General features: G+C 44.2%; 1 protein-coding gene across 4 annotated transcripts in view; it reads left to right on the forward strand.

The window, feature by feature from the left end:
- The window catches only part of ERI3 (ERI1 exoribonuclease family member 3), a 129,844-nt gene that overhangs the window by 14,269 nt on the left and 94,724 nt on the right, over window positions 1-20,851 (forward strand). For all 4 annotated transcript variants that reach the window (XM_008570378.1, XM_008570377.1, XM_008570374.1 and 1 more), the window contains one exon: window positions 16,943-17,059. In XM_008570378.1, coding sequence (XP_008568600.1) covers window positions 16,943-17,059 — 117 coding nt within the window. The remainder of the gene's footprint in view (window positions 1-16,942; window positions 17,060-20,851) is intronic.

Consider the following 20,851-nt stretch of genomic DNA (forward strand, 5'->3'; position numbering starts at 1 on the left):
TCAGAAAATGTGGGGTGGGCAAGGAGGGAGGGAGGATAGTCTTGCGTCCTGGGATTCAGAGGAACTTTTTCACATCTTCCTGGCTTTTAGCTTCTCATTTGGAATTCCTGCCTAGGAAACAGGACTTGGTTCAGGTATGCTAGGGTAAGGTAGAACTGAGGAGTCTCTGGGGAGAACTGGGCACATTGTTTCTCTCTAGTCTCAGCTTTTGGGAATCAGAATATTTCCTTCTCTTCCAACTTCCCTTTTTCCTTTCCTTTCCCTTTCCTCCTCCTTTTTCCTGCCCCTGCTGCTGGTTCTTTTAAAGAGTACTGTGGTAGCCAGCCTCCAAGATGACCCCCAGTGGTCCTTACTGCCTGGTATCTATGCCCTTGGTAGTTCCCCTCCTGCACTGAATCAGAGATAGCTCTGTGTAATCAATAGAATATAGTGGAAGAAACAACGCATGACTTCTGAGTCTAAGTTATAAAAAGCATTGCAGTCTGCTTTGCTCTTTTGGATCACTTGCTCTGGGGGAAGCCAGCTGCCATGCTCCAAGGACACTCAAGCAGTCCTATGGAGATGCACATGTGTACAGTAACTGAGGCTCTTAGCCAAAAACCAGTACCAACTGGCCAGTCATGTGATTGAGCTATCCTGGAAGCAAGTTCACCAGCCCCGGTCAAGCTTTCAGGTAAATGCAGCCCCAGTGGACATCTGACCTCAACCTCAGGAGAGACCCTGAGTTAGACCAGCCAGCTGAGCCACTCCCAAATTCCTGGCTCACAAATAATTATTGATGTTTCAAGCCACAAGTTTTGGGATGGTTTGTTATACGGCATTAGAAAGGAAAATTTCTTTGCTTGCTTTTTTTTCCTTAGTCACTAACTGTGTCCAAAGACCTTTTACCTTCTAAGGTAATGCAACTAAGAAGCTTGGATTAGCAGCAGAGGGGCACCTATGCTAGGTGATATTGAGGTTCTTAGTGTTTGCTTTGAAGGAATGATTGGGGGGTTGATGTAGCTGATCATTGTAGCGTGGGCACCTTCGTATGCCTGTCTCTAGTACTGTAACTTCCCTGCAGGGCTCAGTAATAGGGTATGTAATTTGGGGATGCATAGACATGTTGCTCTGGGAGCAGCTTTCAACAGTAAGCAGGAGAGGAAGAAGAGGACCTCAGTATTGGGCATTTGGGAGACAAGGAGGAGTGGGTCTGTTTGAAGATAAACTAAATTCATTCTCATGGTTGGTTTTTTCCAGGAAAGGGTCTGTCTTTAGAATGGTAGATTATTTTGGGGCCGGCCCGGTGGCGCACTTGGTAGAGTGCGACGCTTGGGAGTGCGGCAGTGCTCCCGCCAAGGGTTCGGATCCCATATAGAGACCAGTCCGCTCACTGGTTGAGCTTGGTGCGGGCGCAACACTGAGGGTTGTGATCCCGTTGCCGGTCGCGGTATGGGCGCGACACCGAGGGTTGCGATCCCGTTACCGGTCACGAAAAAAAGACAAAAAAGGAAAAAAAAAAAAAGAATGGTAGATTATTTTATATAAAGCAGACACCACAATCCTTTTACTTTTCCCTTTCTCTTCTCTTCTTTCCTGTTCTCCCTTAAAGCAGTGGTCTACCTTTGGGGCATTGAAATCAGGCCTACTAAAGCCTGGGAAGACAGGAACTAGATAAGGAGAATGTGTTAAGGAAAGGAACTTTGGGCGAAAGGGAATGAAGCTTGGGAACTACCACCACCACACTTACTTTCTTGCGTCTTGCTCCTGTCTGTGCTGTGGAATCATCTTCTCTGCCGCCCCAAACTACAGGAGTTTTTCTGGCATGGTTGTGTGTCTGGATGGTGGGTTGGGAATTTTGGTTATGCAGATTCTTGCAGGTAGGGAATCAGGGGTCCATGTCCTAATACACCATATTATTTCCCTTACTGTTGTGGGTTTCAGTCACTGAGTAAGCCCTAGTATAATGTGAGGCTAAAATACAACATATCTCCATTGCACATGATTCATAATCACTTTCCACCTCCATTATGGCATTTACTGCTTTCTGCTTCCTGGCACATGCTTATGTATATATGTTTCTTATCTTTTCAGTTAGATTATAAACTCACATAATTATATAGCTCTCTTGTCCTGCAGAGAGTTCTGCCAGTGTTCCTAAAAGTGAAACCTGATTCATGTCCAATTTGAAAGTCCGTCGATGTCACCTTTCATTTCTCTTTCAAGAGCATTGTTCTCTTTATTTTTTGTTCTTTTTATTTATTTATTTATTGCAATGCTGAAGACACAATGCAGTACAAATTTAAATCACTTGTGTCACCAATTTCTTTCCCAGACTTAGGTACCGAGGCCTTCCAGATCCAGGCTGAGGTAGGGCTTTATGCTGTTTACCAGGACCTGGGCATGATTAAAGATTATCTCGAGAATCAATGAACCCTGATGATGTGATTCCAAGGGCACTTAAGGAATTGGCTGCCCTGGTTCATTATTAGCAAAGCATTAGCTGTTGCTTTAGCGAACTCGGGAAGAAGCATTTGCTGTCTTGCTTATCTTTAAAAGAGGAATACGAATGATCTTGGAAATTATAGACCCGTTAGTTTACTGTGATTCTGGAGAAGATACTTGCCCTGATCGTCAGATAATCAATCAGCAAACAGCTAGAAGAGCATGGGGTACTGAGTAATAACGTACATGGGTTTGTGAAGAAGAGCAAATCCTGTCAGATCAATCTAACTTCTTGCTGTGACATAATGATGGATTTGAGTGGATCTGGAGCAAGTGATAAATGTAATGCATCTCGACTTCATTAAGTCTCCACAATGCTGTGATCAACTGGTGGGAAGGTGAGTTTGGGGCCAGACATCTCTGTTGGACTACTCATCAGACCACCCTTAGGAAAGGATGGGCAGCTTGAGACTTGTTAGTGGCAACTTAAAGCCTCCTTTTTGCGGGGGTTGTGGTATCTTTTTTAAGGTTTTGCAGGTATCAGGATCCTGATAAGATTCAGAGAAAGCATGAATGATGGATTGGAAAAGTTGTCGGTCCCGGATAGGACAGTATCCTTCCATCAAGGTCACCATAGGTCAGATTCTCATTAGAGCCTCTGTGTTGTTTGGGTCTTCTGGTCAACAAGGGAAGTGGAGAAATTGGAAAAGCTCAGGAAAGGAACGAAAATCATTAGAGGCACAAAAATAGGACTTAGAAAGAAAAGAAATTGAATATAGTTTTAGTGACTAACTTCTTGTCCAGACTAAATATATTCATCATGTGAGGAGTAGTTGTTCCAAAGAGTATGATAATAACTTGATCTTCATTTTAATAAGGACAAAAAAGAATGAATTTAAATAGAAGCAGGAAAGATTGAGATTGGGGATGAGGATGAACTTCCAGAAGAGGCAGAGAAAGGATTAGAATATGGTGTATAAGTTAGATCAGCCTTCCCTAGTGCTCTCTCAGAATGGCTTGATGGCTGTCCAGTGGACAGATATTCTTTATGGGTATAGTCTGCCTGCCTCCTGGGGGTGGGGCTGGAATTGTGGATGAGAACTTCCCAGCTCCTCTCCTGACCAGCTCCCAGGAGCTTTCAAGATCTAAGACATCTGCATAGTACACTTCTGGTTCCTATTGAGAGTGTTTCATATATCACACTTGGGTGTGTAGGAGGTAGAAATGGGGTTTGGGCCAGGGCCTGTTTGAAGGCATGGTGTGGGGCTCATTTCTCTCATCTGTCCCTGGTTTTCAGAAGTCTCTGAGTCGGCTTATTGAGACGAGCCTAAGGGAATTAACAGGTGTAAGTTCTCTTGTACCGGGAGAGTAACAATATTGATTATAAACATGGTAAACATCTGATATTTTCCATTTGTCATCATTTTTTTTGCTGTTTATTTTTGTATTTTGTTCAGCTAGGTGAATGCCAGTAATAGGCTTTCATTTTCTGGTTTTTGCACTCATTTTATTTGTTTTACATGTTTCAGTTCAGATTAACACGGTAGGTATTGGTTGAATATGAGACTGTTTTACATTTGAAAACATTTTTTCATTTGAATATTAATTTAGATGGCTTAAAATGTTTTAGAGGCTCTAAACTTCAGAAATATGGTTTCATTCTTAGGATTGTTTCATGATATAGAAGTAGATTTTTAGCTGGCTTAGGAGAACCGTGATTCCTTTGTCCTCACTAACAGTAGTTCGTTTTGCTCATTTTGGTGTGGATGTGCATTGAATGGTGGTTACTGTGACCCTGAGGCCCAGAGAGCAGCCTGAAAGCTTTGGTGAGATCTTTAATTGTGCCTCTTTAACCTTGGGGCAAGTTCTCTCACCACCTCAGTGTTCAGAAGAGACCAAAGCAAATGTAAGTGAGGAAAATGAGGTATAGGCCACAGCACATGGGGAGGAGGAAATAACCTCAGCTGTCTGGACAGCCAGGGAGGGTGGGGGCAGCCCAGCTCTCCCCATCTGGGAAGCTGATGTCCTGGCTGCTGTCTCCCCTCCCTCCCTGAGTTCTCTGTGCCCATCCATCAAACTCCTGGGTAGTCTTTTCCTCACTGCTCTGCAGCAGCCCTGCCAACTGTTTTCTTTCTCATCTGTATTCAAGTGCCCATAACTTTGGAGAAAAATGACCTTTGGGGTTGAGGTTTTCTAGTGTTTGGTCTTTGTCCACAGGGGCTTTTTTTTTCTTTTTACAGAAACCTTGAAGAGACTCCATCTGCATTTTGAGTTAGAACTATAAGTAAAGGAGTTTCTCTTTTATAGAGAATTGTCCAGATGCTGGGTTATTTTGGGAGAGTAGGGTGGGGGGAGGGTTGATGGTGACGGAGGAGAAGGAGGAATATAGAAGAGGGGCATTTGGAGGATTTCAGTATGACCTAGAGCTGGTACACCATTATTAGTCTTTTGTGAAAGGGACATTTTGGAAAACTTTATGGGAAATTGGTTAAGATCCCTACAAAGCAAACTGTATTGATTCCCTTCTCCTCTGTTCAAGGCTGAAAGGCAGGAATCCCCTCACCCCTTCCTCCCCTCCCACCACACACACATTGCTCTTTGCTCCATATTTAGCTTCTTTCTTTCTCTCTTCTTGGTTCCTGCAGTCTTCAAGTAGACAGAAAGACAGTTTCCTAGAGAAAGAACATTCCCTCCCCGTTAGCTTGTCCTGGTTGCAGCTCTTCCCAGTGGGAGGGGTTGGGCCAGACTTTTCAGTGGGAGAGCCCAGTTGTTAGATTGTGGTCCCTCTGCCTGTGGCCCCATCAGCCTGTACTTTTTTCTGTACAGACAGGCGAAGGCGCTGACGCTATTCTTCTAAACTGGGAAATGAAATGCAAAACCGACGTTAATGTAACATTATGGTTGAGATTAAATGCACCAAAATCAGGAAATTCAAAGTTATGCTTCCCACAGCAACTATAACTCAGCCTCATCTGGCGTGTGTAGTATTTTGTGTTAGTGTGGATGGTGTTATATGTTAAGACATTAAAGTTAACACCATAAGCAGAGCACAAAATGCTTGAGGGGGCTGAGTTATGATGACTATGTGAGCTGTAAGTGTTCTTGCACAGGCTCCTGACTCTTGGAATAATTTTTCCCATGTCCGTCAGACCAATTATTGCCTTTCTTTTTAGTTATATCTCTGCTTTAACACATCTCTTCTTCCAGGGTCACTATAAATGAATTTCTCTATTGGTGGCCAGCAATGATGATGGGAATAGGGCGTCCCACTAGGCCCTTTTGTTCTTTTTGTTGCAACCTCCATAAATGTGGTGCCTCCCCCACCACCTCTCAAAGCCATCTTCCTCCACAGGCTGCTGTTTCCTGGTGGTCCCTTGGAGGGATGGGCCTCCCCCTGACTCTCCCTGTGACTCCTCACTAGTGCTCCCTGAATGGGAACAAGCATTTGCTGTGTCCGGGTCTTAGCCATGTTGTAGCTTCATGTGAAAGCCAAAGGGCTTTTCTTTATTTGGAGCAGACATAGCAATGTAGAAGTAAAATATACATCTTGGGGAATGGAGCACTGATGCGTGGTGGTGCTGCCTTGTGTGTTTGGCATAGCGGAGGCAACGATCGAAGTGGGTTTATTTGCTCTGTTCAGGCCGCTTCTCCGCCTTCCCCAGGGTTTATACCTCTAAGCTGCCATGATGCGTAGTTAGGCTTTGGAGTTGCCTGGGGGTGGGGCCAGGAACTTTCCTTGGGGAGCACTGGGTCAGTGGTAACAAAATCACCACATAATTTAGTGCAAATCAGGAAACATCCCCCCAGCCTCTTGTTATAGTGGTGGCTTCCCCAGGGCTGAGACAGTTGTTGGAATGCAGATTTTGTTAGGCACTGGGCTAAGGGTGGTGGGGAAGAGCTCTAAAGAATAGGGCTATTGATAAATGGTGAATGAAATCAGGGACTGTAAAATAACAGTGACACCGAGCTGCCTTTTAAAGTTTTTGTTGGACAGACAAAACCAACGAAGTCAGCAAAGAAATGGGGAAGACCTCATTGTGACCACCGTAGAGGCAGTGAAAAGGACTCTTTAGTCTTTGGATAGCGCCTTCAAACTGTGTTAGATGCTGGGGGTGTAAAGATAAGTAAGAAATGGTCCCTACCCTCAAGGAAGCTGATAGTCAAGGAGGGTAGGTATACGTGTAACAACCATTAGGCAGCACGATAACTACCATTACACAGGTAAGTACTTGGTACAGCAGGAGCACAAAGGATGGGAGTGATCAACCCTGCTCAGGGTATGAGGGAGAGGTTGCATAGACTTCATGTTATAAGGAATTTAGGAGACCAGAGAGGGCCAAGCTGGCCTGAGGCCTCTCAGAACTGTTATAGTGGGAATAAAAGAAGGGGCTCACAGAGTAAACCAGGATGAATTGGCCTAAGTCGGAAAAAACTAACCTTGATCGCAGGCTTGTTTGTGGGAATGTTGCAGATGAGGGAGGGGGAGAGCAAAGACTTTGAACCTGTCAAATATTTCATAGTTCAGTTAGTCGGATTATTTGTATCAGTTATATGGTATTTCTCACATTCAAGCTAGAAGGTCTTATTGGGATGCTGGGAGTGAGAATAAGGCTAGAGGACGCTGAAGAGCATTTTAGCCAATAAAGTGTGGTCAAAGAGGGTGAGGGTCACAGTGGAAATATGTGAGTGCGGCTCTGAGAGGTGAGGTCAGGAAAGTGAATGTCATGCTTCAGTGGTCGTTGTAGCAGTTGGGTGTACTGCTAGGGCTCTAGGGAGAGTCAAGGGCTAGAGAATGACTATCCCCACCCACAAATAAAGTACTGGGAGTTTAGATCTAGATCTGCTAGGACCCCCTTCAGTAGACCAGGGAGAGTTAGGCCCTTCAAACAGGTAAACAGCTGGCTGACTAACACTGAGAGAAGTGTGGAAGGAAGGATTAATGAAGAGGCAGGAGGGTCTGGGTAACAAGAGAAGACTAGCAAGAGCAGAGGTGATTGGAGGGTATGGGGGTGGAGGCTGAGCTCCCCCTCTGAGCAGTAGCGACAGGTACACAGCCAGAGAAATAAAGCCAGCGAGGCTGGAAGCAGGGAGAATGAAATCCAAAGGCGTGTTTAGAAGTCCACAGGCTTCGCTTCTCCCTGCCCTCACCCTGTCTTGTATTTCCTCTCCCCTCTATTGATTACATTTCTTTTGTAGACTGATCTCAGTCATTTGACGTGTGGAAACTGATGTTAGGAGATACTTTCTCCACCTCTGTGTCTCATTCGAAAAAAGGATCCTGCATAATTTTGATTGAGATGCCATTGGAATGATTATTTTTTATCCTCTTGTACTGGGTGTTCACAATACTTAAAAAGCCCCCACAGCCTTACATTTATGTAATGAGTTTTGAGCTCTAGCTGTGAAAATTGAGCCATAGCCTAAGAATCTGAGAAAAGAGTGTTCCCAGATTGACACTAGCTCCCCACTCCCCCTGGCTGGCAGGTCAACAGCAGAAGGGTGAGCAGACCAGCACATGGTAGATTGCTACCATGGGCAAAGCCCTGTTAAGTGCTTGGAGAATCAGAAAGGAGACTCTGGAGGGAGAGACAAACATCAGGGAAGCTTTTATTCTAAAGTAGAGGTGCCTTGGAATAGACTGCTATTTTGGTCCTGTTTTTGGCCAGTGGGAAATCTTGAAGGTCTGTGGGCAGCCAAACAGGCCTGTCACATGAGTGGCTCTGTGCTAGTGCTGTGGTCACTGTCTAGTCCTTAGGAGGCCATTCCATCCAAAGGCTGATCTGAAGGCTGAATGCTAGCAGCAGTTCTTACTTGGAGATGCCACTGTTCCTGAAAATAAACGAGTGGCAGAGTCCCCGGTGAGGTTGGGGCAAAGTTGGTGAGCCAGAATAGGAGGTTCGAATATATTGTTGAATAAAAGAGAAGAAACAGAAATAGATGATGTAAGCCAGCATTGATGGGATGGAGAGGAAGGTGTTCTCTGGGGTTAAAAATTGATGTAGAAGGCTGGCGAGTTAGTTCAGTTGGTTAGAGTGCAGTCTTATAATGCCAAGGTCGTGGGTTCAGATTCCCACACAGGCCAGCCACCAAAAAAAAAAAAAAAAAAAAAAAAAAAAAAAAAAAAAAAAAAAAAAAAAAAAAAAAAAAAAAAAATTGACAGGGAAATAGCTAGGAAGATGCATTACTTGAAAGACATGTTAGTATGGTGGACTAAGGTAACAAAGGGAATGGAGAGTAGTTATGTGTCATAGCCCTTTAGGTGTGTTGGGAAAGAAATGAGCTTGAGAACCATGCTCTTACGTAGCTCTTAACTCCCTTAGGTACTGGTGGGCTACTGGGGAGTCAGTGATGCTAAGAGATTTGGTAAGGAGTGGATTGTGGAACCTATAGTTGTTGTAAATGGGGTACTCTTAGTTGAAGAGCTAAATTAGAGAGAACTGTTATAGGTGAGTTCCTTAGTGGGAATGTAGGTAATTATTCCTCTATGATCTGTTTATTGCACTGTTTGGCCACCGGCCTAGGGGAAGTAGGTAGTGATGCTTAGGTAGATAGGATGATAACTGGCTAGAAAGCTTGGAATCTTGTTCTCTCAAAGTGTGATAAAACTGAGAGCCATGATTTGAGATTGTGGTGTCTAGAAATGGATTCCAGGGACTATGTTTGCATTGTTCATGTGTATTTTTTCTAGCACTAGCAGCAGTTCAAAGGCCAACTGATTAACTGAAAGGGAGTGGTGGTTAGTTGGAGATGGGGGAGGTAGAGACTGATAAATGGGCTGAAAAATGCCATTTTTATAAGGTCTGCTTTCACTGGAAAGGTAACATAACTAGAGAAACCAGTGTCAGGGGCAAATATGAGAGGAAGTTCATGGTGGTGGTGGTGAATGTGGTGGTTGTTGATGCTGGCAAGGAGTCCCCAGGTGCCTCAGGATATGGTGGAATTTCTGTGATCCTGTTCCAGATTTGTGGCCAGCATTAGAGAGGTCTTTGTCAGGTCTAGTGACAGTAAGATAGACCAGATAAGCTTCTGGCTTGTGCCTGTAATGAGAGGTCTTCATAGGAGAGGTATCCAACCCTAATTTTTGGTTCATTTGGACAGAAGGAAGGTGTTTTTCTGGAGGGCTTGATCACCTGTTACTCATACTCACTTCTATCTCTTCACACCCCGCTAGTGTATCTTTAGGGCAGTATTTGGATTCATTGGAAAAATGGTCTTTGTCTAACATGAGCAAGTTACGTGAGTTTTCCCTACCTCGTTGGATGACTAATTGAACAGGCCTTGGCTACATGTACCCAAGCCCTGGAATATGGACTCTGAACCTCTGGAGTGAGGGGGCCTGAGGTAGAGGCCATTCTGATGAGAAGTAATATAGCGTAGTGATTAAGAGCATGGACCCAGAACTGGGCTCTGTGGATTTAAATCTTGTCTCCACCACCTACTGGCAGTATGACCTTGTACTCTTTGTTTCTCAGTTGCCTTATTGGCAAAATGGTGTTAATTATAGTATCAGTCTTATAGGACTGATGGGAAGATAAAATGAATTAATATATCATGTGCTCAGAATGGTGCCTGGCAGATAATGGCTATATGTGTTAGCTCTTATTGGTAGAATTAATACTAGTAGTATTTTGACCCATGGCCCCATAGTAAGCTACTGAGGTACAGCAGGGGGCTGGGAGGCAGTCCCGACTTCTCTGGTGAGCATAGAGAGAGTCTTCAGGCCTTCTGTCAACAGAGTGGATAGAGCCAGGATGGTACCCAGAGAGATTGTTTTTTCCCTCCACTGGAATGCTTCTCTGGTGAGCATAGAGAGAGTCTTCAGGCCTTCTATCAACAGAGTGGATAGAGCCAGGATGGTACCCAGAGAGATTGTTTTTTCCCTCCACTGGAATGGTAAGTTGGGCTTGGCACCCTTCCACTTCCATACCCTTCCTTAGTGCTGCCTCCAGGGGACTTCTCTGGCACACAACCTGAGATTTGTTTAATTTCATGACAAATATGTGTATACAGGTAGCTACAGAGAAATCATTTGGCTGTTTGTTGCCCTGAAGGGTTGGCTTCATAGAGGCCACTAATATCTGAAGTTATTTACAATTGAGTATGTAAAAATGTTTGAACTGAGTGGTTTCTAAGTCATGTACATATAGAGGTAGATTCAGGCATGCACACCCTTAGGTGAGGGTATAGTTTCTAAGGCTTGGTCCCCTTCATTTATTGGTATTATATTTTTTGAAAAATTCAGATTTCAGTAAAGGTAAATTATAATTCACTCTGTACCCCCACCCTCATCGAATAAAGAATAGCAGTGTCTGTTTTCAGCCTCTTTTCTACATTTTAATTGCTTTGGGGTCTATGGGGATGAGTGGAGGGGGACATGTAGGTGAAAAATCAGCCTTTTAAAGCTCTGATTTTTTACCCTTCCTTGTCCTGAAACTTCGAGCATCAGCTCTCATCTGTCAAAGTGTAAATCAGCAATTAAAACCCAAACAGCCAAATGCCAAAGATGACCCGAAGCACAAAGCAGCTGACAAACAAGTCCGGACAAATCGACGGGTAATTTATAAGCTTTGCCCTAAAATCTAATTATTTGGCAATTCGAATTTGCAGCCAGCCAGGGCTCGGCAATAAATTTAACCCGCCATAAATTATTTAGGAGCAGACTGTGGTGTAAATCAAAACCACGAGTGTTTGTTTAAGAAATAAGCTCCTTGTGCATAAAATGTCTTTTTCCCCCCCCAAGAAAGAAACTGTTAAGCAAACCATGCCCCATTGCTCAGTGCAGCCCTCACTTCTCCCATCCAACTTCCCCTCTTCCCTGTGGCCAGGAGATTCCTTGATCCCTTGGAGTAAGGGCTCACCTTTGCATGGGACTTTTGTCTAAAACCAAGTATCTGGATAAAACTCACATGTTTGCCAGATACTGCCTTTTCTACTTGGTGGTGTGATGTTGCTTTTGGATTTTATCAAACCTTTCAGTGCAGGGGCGCACATTTTTTGGAATTTTCTAAAGAGGGTGGAAGGAAGGGATAGGTTAGTTGTTAACTGTCTCTAAATTGAGGGGATACAAGTTTCATCTTTCTAGGTTGAGAGGTGAAGTCATGAAAAATTATCTGTTCATTCCCTTATTTCAGATAGGACCATAGGAACATCATCTCAGGTAGAGGGGAATCTATGCTTAGGAAAAAAAGGCTGGAATGCTACGCTATTAAACCCTCTGTCCTATTGTCAGGAATTCCAAGAGTCTAACCTAAGTCCCTTCTACTTGAAATCCTTTTGTTATTTTCTATCTTCTAATCTTATCACTGCCAACACTTTAGCTGAAGGGAGTTTGAATACCCTGAAAGCAACCCACACATTTATTTCTTGTAATCTACTGATTGTGGGTATGAAATTTCTTTTGAAATGCTGTTGCAGTTTTGTCCTCAGTTTATCAAGGAAATCCCTGGGGTTCCTAGCTGGGCAATTAGAAAGCGAATGGGTTTAAAACCTCTGCTCCAACTCACTTAAAAAGATAAATGAATATTTACTTGGTGCTTCCTTTTTATTTCACTGTCTTCCTTTTCCTCATAAAACAAAAAAACAAAAGGTTTGCAGGGAGACAGTAGGTACAATAGGTTGGAACCTTGAATATTTTGAAAAATCCAAATTCTGAGGCTTGTGTCCTTTGTTGTCAAATTGTGGCCAATTCCCTTCCACCATTAGCAGACCCGTTTTTTGGATATATGGTGCTCTGCCCTTGGATAACCTAATGGTGTAGTTAGTTTGTGAATGGTGTGGGGTGACCAACTATCCCACTTTTAGTGCTGAAAGTCCCCAGTCGCAGGAAAACCTTGGTTCCGAGCAAACAGGACAGATCCTACGTAAAAATGGGATTTGACAGTTTGTAGCAGTTGAAGGAGGAAACCACTTAGAGATGAGAGAGTGGATGTAGCAAAAAGTGCTTTGGAGTGTTATATGTCTGGGTTTGAATCCTAGCTCCATCACCTTAGGTAGATCATTTCATCTCTGATCCTGTGGCGACTTCCTTGAAAGCAGGAGTGTTTTCTGTTAGAGCCAGGCACTTATCTTCTGTCTTACATTTATCAGCCCCTTCATATGTTTACTCAACAAAAGTTGAGAGCAGGAGGATTGTGTGCCAGAACAGAAGCTGAGTACTGGAGATACAAACTGAAGGCTCCTGCCCTCCCTGAGCTCAGCTTCGCTCCATCTGTGTTATTGCAGCCGTAGTGGAGGCTTTTCAGTAGCATTCCTCTAGGACTTTTCTGTCTGAGTAGTCCATATTCATTACTCTTATCATTTGAGAGCCACCTCTCTTTCTAGGAGATAGTAAATTAAGTTCCCTGTAGGATAGCCTTTTGGACTAACAATCAGATCTCTCTTGACCCTTCAGATTTTGAAATCTGCTATTCCCACTCTCTTTGAGTCTTATTTTCCTTATTTGGAGTTCCAGCTCTGTGCCTTACTAGGAGTACAACCATGAGTAAGTAACTTAACTTCTTTGGGCCTTAGATTATTGTGAAATAGGGATAATAATGATTCCCACCTTATGAGTTGTTAGGAAAATTAAATGAAATCATTCCTATTAGCATTTAACACAGTGTCTGCCACACAGTAAATAATAAATGGAAGGAATAAAATGATTCCATTCTCTTCATGTTTTGGAGAATGTTGGAAACCAGCTCCTCTCCACCCTTTGCCCAGACTCTGAGCATATCAGAAGGAAGAGCCACCTCTCATTGTATTAATCTTTGTGTCCTGCCTGGTAAATAGTAGGTGCTAATAGTGTTGGTTTATGACCTTATGATGGTGGTGGTGATGACTGTATGAACTATCTACCAGGACTAATAAGGGTAAAATAACAAAATGTGTGTGAAAGCACATTTTTGTAAATGGAAAAGGATAACACTTTGTATGTTCCTCCACTAAGGTATTATAGTGCACTGTTCGTTATTTGTTCATATCTTTCTCTCTCACTATTACATACACGACATACACTTTTCCAAAGCAGAGACTACATCTTATCTCTGAATCCCACTCCAACACCTGTATGATGTCCTACACAAAGTAGACACTCAGGTAGTTTAATTGAATGCAAATGGCATACAAAAGTAAGGATTTGTGAAACTATTTTTAGGGGAGGAAAAGAGCAAATTTATTTGGTAATACAAACGGGTTCTTCTTTCCTTCCGGGTGCTACCTTTGCGCAAGCACTCACCTGTTCCTGAAAAAAACCCATCTTCTTAGGGGAATGATGAAATTGGGTGAGGGAAAAGGAGACAGGCAGCAAGGGTTCTTCTTTCCTTCCGGGTGCTACCTTTGCGCAAGCACTCACCTGTTCCTGAAAAAACCCATCTTCTTAGGGGAATGATGAAATTGGGTGAGGGAAAAGGAGACAGGCAGCAATAGCAGTTTCATTATCTGAGCAACTGGACCTAGAAGCTGGCACTTGGGCACATCTTCACAAATCCTTGGGTTGGAATCGATGCCATTGAGCTGTAGTGTTGGGATTGCATCTCTGATCATTATCAGCTAAAAACTGTTGAGGAAGTGTTTGGCATGCCCCAGGTACACTGGCTGCAGAGTTGTGACAATTTAGTGCAGATTGGGGCTTCCCTCCTATGACTGGGCTGTTAGGGCCAGTGTTTTGAGGTTCTGGGCTTGCTGGGCAATATGGGAAGTTAAGATGTTCCTAAATGAGGTCCTTTCTGCTCTGGTTCTTCAGAGGGTCTTCTATCCTCAGTGGCTCAAAAGAATATGTCAGTATGCAGGCTATTGTTACAATAGCTCCTGATGCTACTGAGGAAGGTCCCTACAAAGTCAGGTTTTGAGGTTGGCCCTTGGAAGTCCCTCTTCTTGGTCTTGGGGAGAAGGCTGATGGGCTAGCAACATAGAGAGGTACATTTATGATAGGACCAATCTGATGTGTACTGGGCCTTGGGTCCTTGGCCCCCAGGCATTTCAGGGGTCTACCCCTTTCGTTGCGTGGAGCTGAGGCTGGCTTGATCTTCCTCTCTGGGAGGGTAGCACTGAGTTCGAACACTTAGGTTTGGCTCCATTTCCCTATGAGGAAGCCAGTAGCTAGAAAGTTTGAATACTGAGCTACAGTGGGGAAACCCAAAGACCAAGTTTTCAGGGTCTGCTGTGGATGCTGACTTCGTGCTGGTTAGAGCAGGAGCTGAAGCGTGTACTATTTTATAATAAATACTAATGAAATTCTAGATCTATAATAGCATTTCAGATATCTGAAACAAACCATGTGCTTGTAAAAAAGTGGAAAGAGATCAACTTTAAGCCATAAATTCTTGGTAATAGAGGGTTTTTTCTATTTATGTTTGATAGATATTTTTGTTTCCAGAGGAATGTCAACTCCTAATTTCATAATGTATCATGGGCTTAAGAAAATTGAATTTAATAAAAGCCGAAGATGAATAGCATCCTTAAAGGTCCCAACACTTGTCTTTATTAGCAGGACAAACTGCAGGTCTCCAAATACTGCTTCTTTCCAAATGAAAGTTTAAATGAAAAGTACAGTTGTGTCACAGGTTAAATTTCATTGTGGGTCCAGCTAACATTGTTAGTGAGGAGCTGGCTGTATTTGTTTCCTTAGACACCAGGGCAGCCAAACTCACCAGGCCATGGAGCTCTTTCTGTGGGGGAGTGTTTCTTCTACTTAGTGGAAGTGGAAGGATATATCAGAAATTTAGGAGTCAGATGAGCTACACCTCAGAGCTGGCTCTTGGAAATCTTGGATATCTGATTTTTCAAGGGGACGAACGCACAGTGTGTGTGTTCAATTTCGATTTTAGGGCAAAACTCCCCTCTGCTTGGTCTACGTTGTAATACTTTGTGGGGAACAAAAGGCCCAGGGAATTGGGAGGATAGGTATCACCTAGACCAAGCAGCAGCCTGGGCCTCTTCTCCATCTCCCCTCTGCCTCAGCCTTGGCACCATTTTGCCCTTCCTTTCTGGGAGCAAGCTCCCGTCAGCTTCACCATCTTTGGGTATAAGCCTAGGGAGACCAGGCAACCAGAATCTTTGTATTTCTCTGGCATGAAATCTGACTGCCTTGTTTTGGTTTTCAGTCCTGCTGTTATGTGTTGGGCTGAAATAGATGCTTTAGAAACAAGCCCAATATTAGTGAGTGTTTTGAGGGGAGGACACATGCCTTCCCTGAGACATCAAGGAGATTGACTGTTTCTCTTGCTGTTTTCCTACCCATTCATTTCCCAAGTTCAGTCAGATGTCTTCAGCTTCTGTGTTGCTTCTCCAAGCTGTCTCTGGAGAGAACCAATTTGCCTTGATTTTAGTAATACTGGAACGGTCCTCCAGAACGGGGAACTTGGGGTGGGGATGCCACTGGAGCTGCCTATTGGGGCCACTGAGTGGGCAAAGCCCCATTTCTCTCTCTGCAGTGGAGGCCCTTTCCACATGCTAATTTTACTCGGAGAATTTTGCTTTTATTTATTTTTTTATTATTTCCTATTTGTCTCTTCCAGATGTTTTCAGGGCAGTTTTTTTGCGTTGTAAACTAATTCCATTCATGTTTTAAAAATTTATGAAAGCGCTAATAAAAATGTCAAAGTGGTAAAAATGTTAGCTTTTCCTCTGCTTTGATTAAATTTTGCAAACTGTTTTTGAATATTAAAAAGCAATAATTTTTTTTATTCTCTCTCCTTGCTTTCCCCCTTCTCTCTGGTGTGTGTGCTCTCTCCTGCTCTCTCCCCCCTCTGGTGCATTCCTCCCTTCCCAGGAGCGATGTATGAGGCGTGCTGCACAGCCAGCGTTCTGCAAGCCTGTTTGCACACCAGGACCTTGGTGCTGTGCATCTCTATTAAATAACGGAGACAAATTAATCTTAGAGACACCAAACAAATTGTCACTCCTCCTCTTTCTCTTCCATTACATTCCAGTGGACTAGGAAGGGCTGGCTAAGCGATTAGGTGGAGGTTGGGGGGGCTGGACGGGGGAGGGTATACTGCCTGAAAGAAAGGTGGGAGGCACTAGCTCCTATTACCCTTTTTCTGTTTTCTCCTTCTCTTTAGTATCCTCTTTGGCTTTATTTATTATCTTTTTTTTTCTTTTTTAATAAAAACTAATGAAGAAACTCACTGTCTCTGCTTAAACTTCATACAAGGAAATCTATTAATTAGTCTGATGGTTGTAGATCAAGACCTATTCCAGGACAGGAACTTTGGCAAAGGGAAAGAAGAGCCTACTCTTAGGGGCTCAAATGAGCAGGCCTCTGCGAGAGAACCAGTTGGGGAAACTGGGGCAGATTATACCACTGCCTTCCTTTCCTTTTCCAGAAACAGTGAGGATGAGGGGTGTGTCTGGTCCCTGGAACCTGTGAAGGTATTAGTAGTGGGAGGTTAGGATTGTAATTAGGCTAGAACCATCTTACTCAGTCTTGGGTTTGGAACTAATGAGCCCAAAACACTCTTTCTTGACTTCGAGTTATTGTTTGAGATGATTGGTTAAGATAACTTATTCTTCCTTTTCTGTGTCTTTGGCACTCCAGGAAATCATCGAGTTCCCCATCCTGAAGCTAAATGGCCGGACCATGGAGATTGAATCTACCTTTCACATGTATGTCCAGCCCGTAGTCCATCCACAGCTTACCCCCTTCTGTACAGAGGTAAGGGCCCTGGAGGTGGTCAGCAAGGGCTGCTGGGAGAGGAGCTTTGGGATCATTGGTGCTCTGTACAGGACACTCAGGGAAAGCTTAATCTATCAGTGGTTAAGGCAAGTACACATTGGACCTACCAGTTGGCTTTTTATAGTTTGTCACTCTACTTGGGTCACTATGGTCATTGGGGACCCAAGGAGAGCAGTGGTACAATCTGCCCCAAATTCCCCAACATTTCCCTTCCTTGTCATCCCCACCCTTCTTGGTGACTATGCACTTGGAGTCCCAGAGCAGGATGGTGCTTCTGGGGCTCAGGTTCTTTCCAGTCCCATTTCCCTTAGGGCCTCTTAGCAAGAGGTGAAGATTTCAGCCTCTTCAAAGGAAAGATTATGTTTAGGCTTTCTTAGCTTTCTGGCATTGTTACTCTGATCTGCCATAAAGTGGCCCTGTGTGAAGTGTAGGTTGAGTTTGTGGGTAGCACATTCTGTCACCAAGGAAAGAGAAGGGCAGTTTGAGTGGAGTATGAGGGCAGGCTGGCCAAGGCTGAAATGCCATTATGCTAGACTGGTACTGTACTCGGCCACTTGTCAGCAGGTTAGTATTGACCCCATTTTACAGAATGTGAAACTGGGGCTAACTGAGATTTTGATGCTTGCTGGAGGCTCAAAAGAGTCACTGGCAGAGGGAAGGAGCTCTTGAGAGTTCTAACTCCTAGGACTGTGTGGAGAAGCCTTCTGTGGCTGCTTTCCCTTGTGACGTGTCATGTTATGCATTCTGTGGTGGCCAACAGGCTGTGCTGGAATCACGGGTCAAGAATGTTTGGAGCAGAAGTGATGGGAAAACATGGGAGTTTCTGGAAGTTTTTAAATTTGGGGCTAAGGTACATTAGAAACTTTGTGCCTTCATTTAGAGACCCACCTTCTACATGTGAATGAAAGAAGTTTTTGAGTAATCTCAAAACAATCTCCCTAGAGTGGAGGAGGCTGGGGAAGGGCCTGCCTGACACTGGTAGGAGTGCTCAGTGGGCTCTGAGGCTGCCTTAGCCCAGATACAAGGTCTCAAGGGTTGCTCCTGGACTTGATGCCAGTGTATGCCACCTGACCCAGGTGGGCCTTTTGTTGCAGACATCCATCTGCTAAGGTGTCTAGTCTCTTAAGCCTTTTGTTGTTCCAACTAATGATGTTGAAGTTCTTGTTCTTTCTTTCATAGCCTGGTTTTTTCCCTTCTCCCTGGGAATTACCTATACCACTAGGGGGTGCTAATCTGTCCTTTCTGCCTTTTGAAAAATCACTATTTTAATGATGATGAAAATCCCCTTTCTTATAGGAAGGGAAAGAAAGACTTCCTTCTCTTAAACCAGCCAGTAACCTGAGCCCTTCACTGGCCCAAAAGTCTAGTGTCCTCTTGTCCTTCTCTTCCTCCTCTCTGTGTGTGGCCTGCCCCTTGGGGGCTCCGGGTCTGTGAGGCTAGGCTGCCTGGCATAGACAGGTGGGCCCAAATTTTGGAAAATTTGCTATCTGTTTAGGAATGGAACAGAGTGCTCATAGAGCCCAACCCTGGGCGGGAGTGGATGCTCGTGAATATTGGGAAAAGAGGGATTTTTTCCAGAATAGGGCTGCTGCTGCTTTGAGGGGAGAGGTGAGGAGGGATTGTGAGACTGTGATGTATGTGGTTTTTTTTTTTTAATCTAGAAAGTTCCACCCAAGGACATACATACATAATTTGGAGAGCAGTAGGAGTGGTGGTTGGGATCCTTGTTATGAAGCCTGTTCTGAAGGTGAAAATGTGGTTGTGCTGCTGTCACTGGGTCTGCCATTTTGTCTCAGGCTTCCAGAACTCAAAATTCTCCCTGTCCTGGGCCCTACTTTTTTGTCCAACTTCATATCTCCCTGCTTAATCTCCCACCTAGTTCCCCTCACCCAAAGGTTGCGCTCTCACAGTCTGTCTTTGCACATGATGGTCCCTCTGCCTATAAGCTGCTTCCACCATACTTTCCCTAACTCCTTGTCTTCCAGAACTCCACTCAGGATCACCTTTCCTAGGAAGCCTTTCCTGATCCCCAGGCTGCGTTGTGCTTACCCCAACAGAGCATTGATCAGATACATTATAATTATTTACCTGTCTTTCCGTTAGACTGTGTGTTCCTTGAGGGCAGAAACTAGACCTGATCCATCTCTGTCCCATCACTAGGGTCTTGTACCAAATAAACATTTGATATGTGTTTCTTAAATGAATGACTATTGTCAAGGAGTTACTTCTGACTCCCCCAAACAACTGTACTGCTGACTTGCCCTTTTGAGTAAGTAAAGTCTTGTTTGGAAAACTTCAGATCATCTAAATATTGCCCTGTCTCCATACCAGATGGAATTATATTGCAGAGAAAAGCAAGGACATAGGATGGGGGCCATCATTCCGAGACCTCATCCAACCTGGCAGTAGCTGCCTTTGGGGGTAGAGGTGGAGGTCATCTAACCAGAGAGAATCTTTCGTTAGTAAGTGTGAGACACAGCCCCAAACCTCCAGATTGTATCTAAGCAGCTCCTCTGATAAGAGTTTCTCTCTTGTTCACAAGAAATTCTTAAGAACCCTAGCCTGTGTATGTATGTGTATATGCATGTGCACATGACACGTGTACACATGTGAGCGCGTGCTTGGTGTGAGGAGAGAGGCTCAGTACTAGACAGCGGGAAAAAGGATTCTGCTTTGAGTGAGTCTTTAGCTCACATTCAGACATTCCTACTTTTACCGTTCTGAGTAACGGACATGTTATTAGCCTTCTTGAGGTCCTTTCTTAGTTCCAGTGGATAATCTTTTTGTTGGGCCGGCCTGGTGGCACACTGCTACAGTGCACCGCTTGGGAGTGCGGTGGCGCTCCCGCTGAGGGTTTGGATCCCACGTACAGACCGGGTCCCGCTCACTGGCTGAGCGAGGTGCGGGAGCAACACCGAGGGTTGCGATCCCGTTGCCGGTCCCAGTCCGGTACGGGCACGACACTGAGGGTTGCGATCTGTTGCTGGACACGAAAAAAGGGGAAAAAAAAAAAAAAAGTCTTTTTGTAGATATGATTCTAACAGGGCTAGGATGGGACGTGTTTCGGGGAAAAAAAAAAAAAAGTCTTTTTGTAGATATGATTCTAACAGGGCTAGGATGGGACGTGTTTCCTTCCTTCCCAAGCCCTTTCCCTACAACCTCTAGAATCTGCTCCAGCTCATCAGATCCCTATCGCTAGCAGCTGGGCTGCTGCACAGTCCCTGACCATGTGCAGTCTTTTGTTGTTGTTGTTGTAAAAAAAACTAGAAAAATACCCATTTTGCTAAATGCCAGTAAAGGGCTTTGTCTTGCACCTGTACTTATAAAGGGTGAGATTTATTGGTCTCTTTGTCTGAGTAGAAGGAGTGGATCTGATTATCAGATTGCACACCAGAGACAAGTGCTTATGTAATCAACAAACTGTCTTGGTGTCAGAATACGATTGTGTTGGAGATAAACTGTGAAAGGAGAAAGCGCTAGATGCTGACATGCTATTGGCACTGAGTTTCCTGGGCTGCTTCCTGTAGTTGCTAGTGTTTATGATGAAGCCAGCTTGTTCCTGGACAAAGCCCTTGTGTGGGTAGGGGATCTCAGTAACCAGCCATGTTATCAGTCAGGGTCAAAAGCCCCTTGCCTTGTGGTTTCTGAGTCTGGAGAAGTGGGAGTTAATCTGTAATCCCTCAGTGAAAGGAGCCACAGAGCACACATTAATTCTTCCCCTCACCTCTCCTGCTTTAAGTGGTTAAGGTCTCTGAGCTCTGTTTAGCCTGT

The sequence above is a fragment of the Galeopterus variegatus genome, unplaced genomic scaffold (assembly GCF_000696425.1).
Source record: "Galeopterus variegatus unplaced genomic scaffold, G_variegatus-3.0.2 Scaffold598, whole genome shotgun sequence".
Classification (NCBI taxonomy): Eukaryota; Metazoa; Chordata; class Mammalia; order Dermoptera; family Cynocephalidae; genus Galeopterus; species Galeopterus variegatus.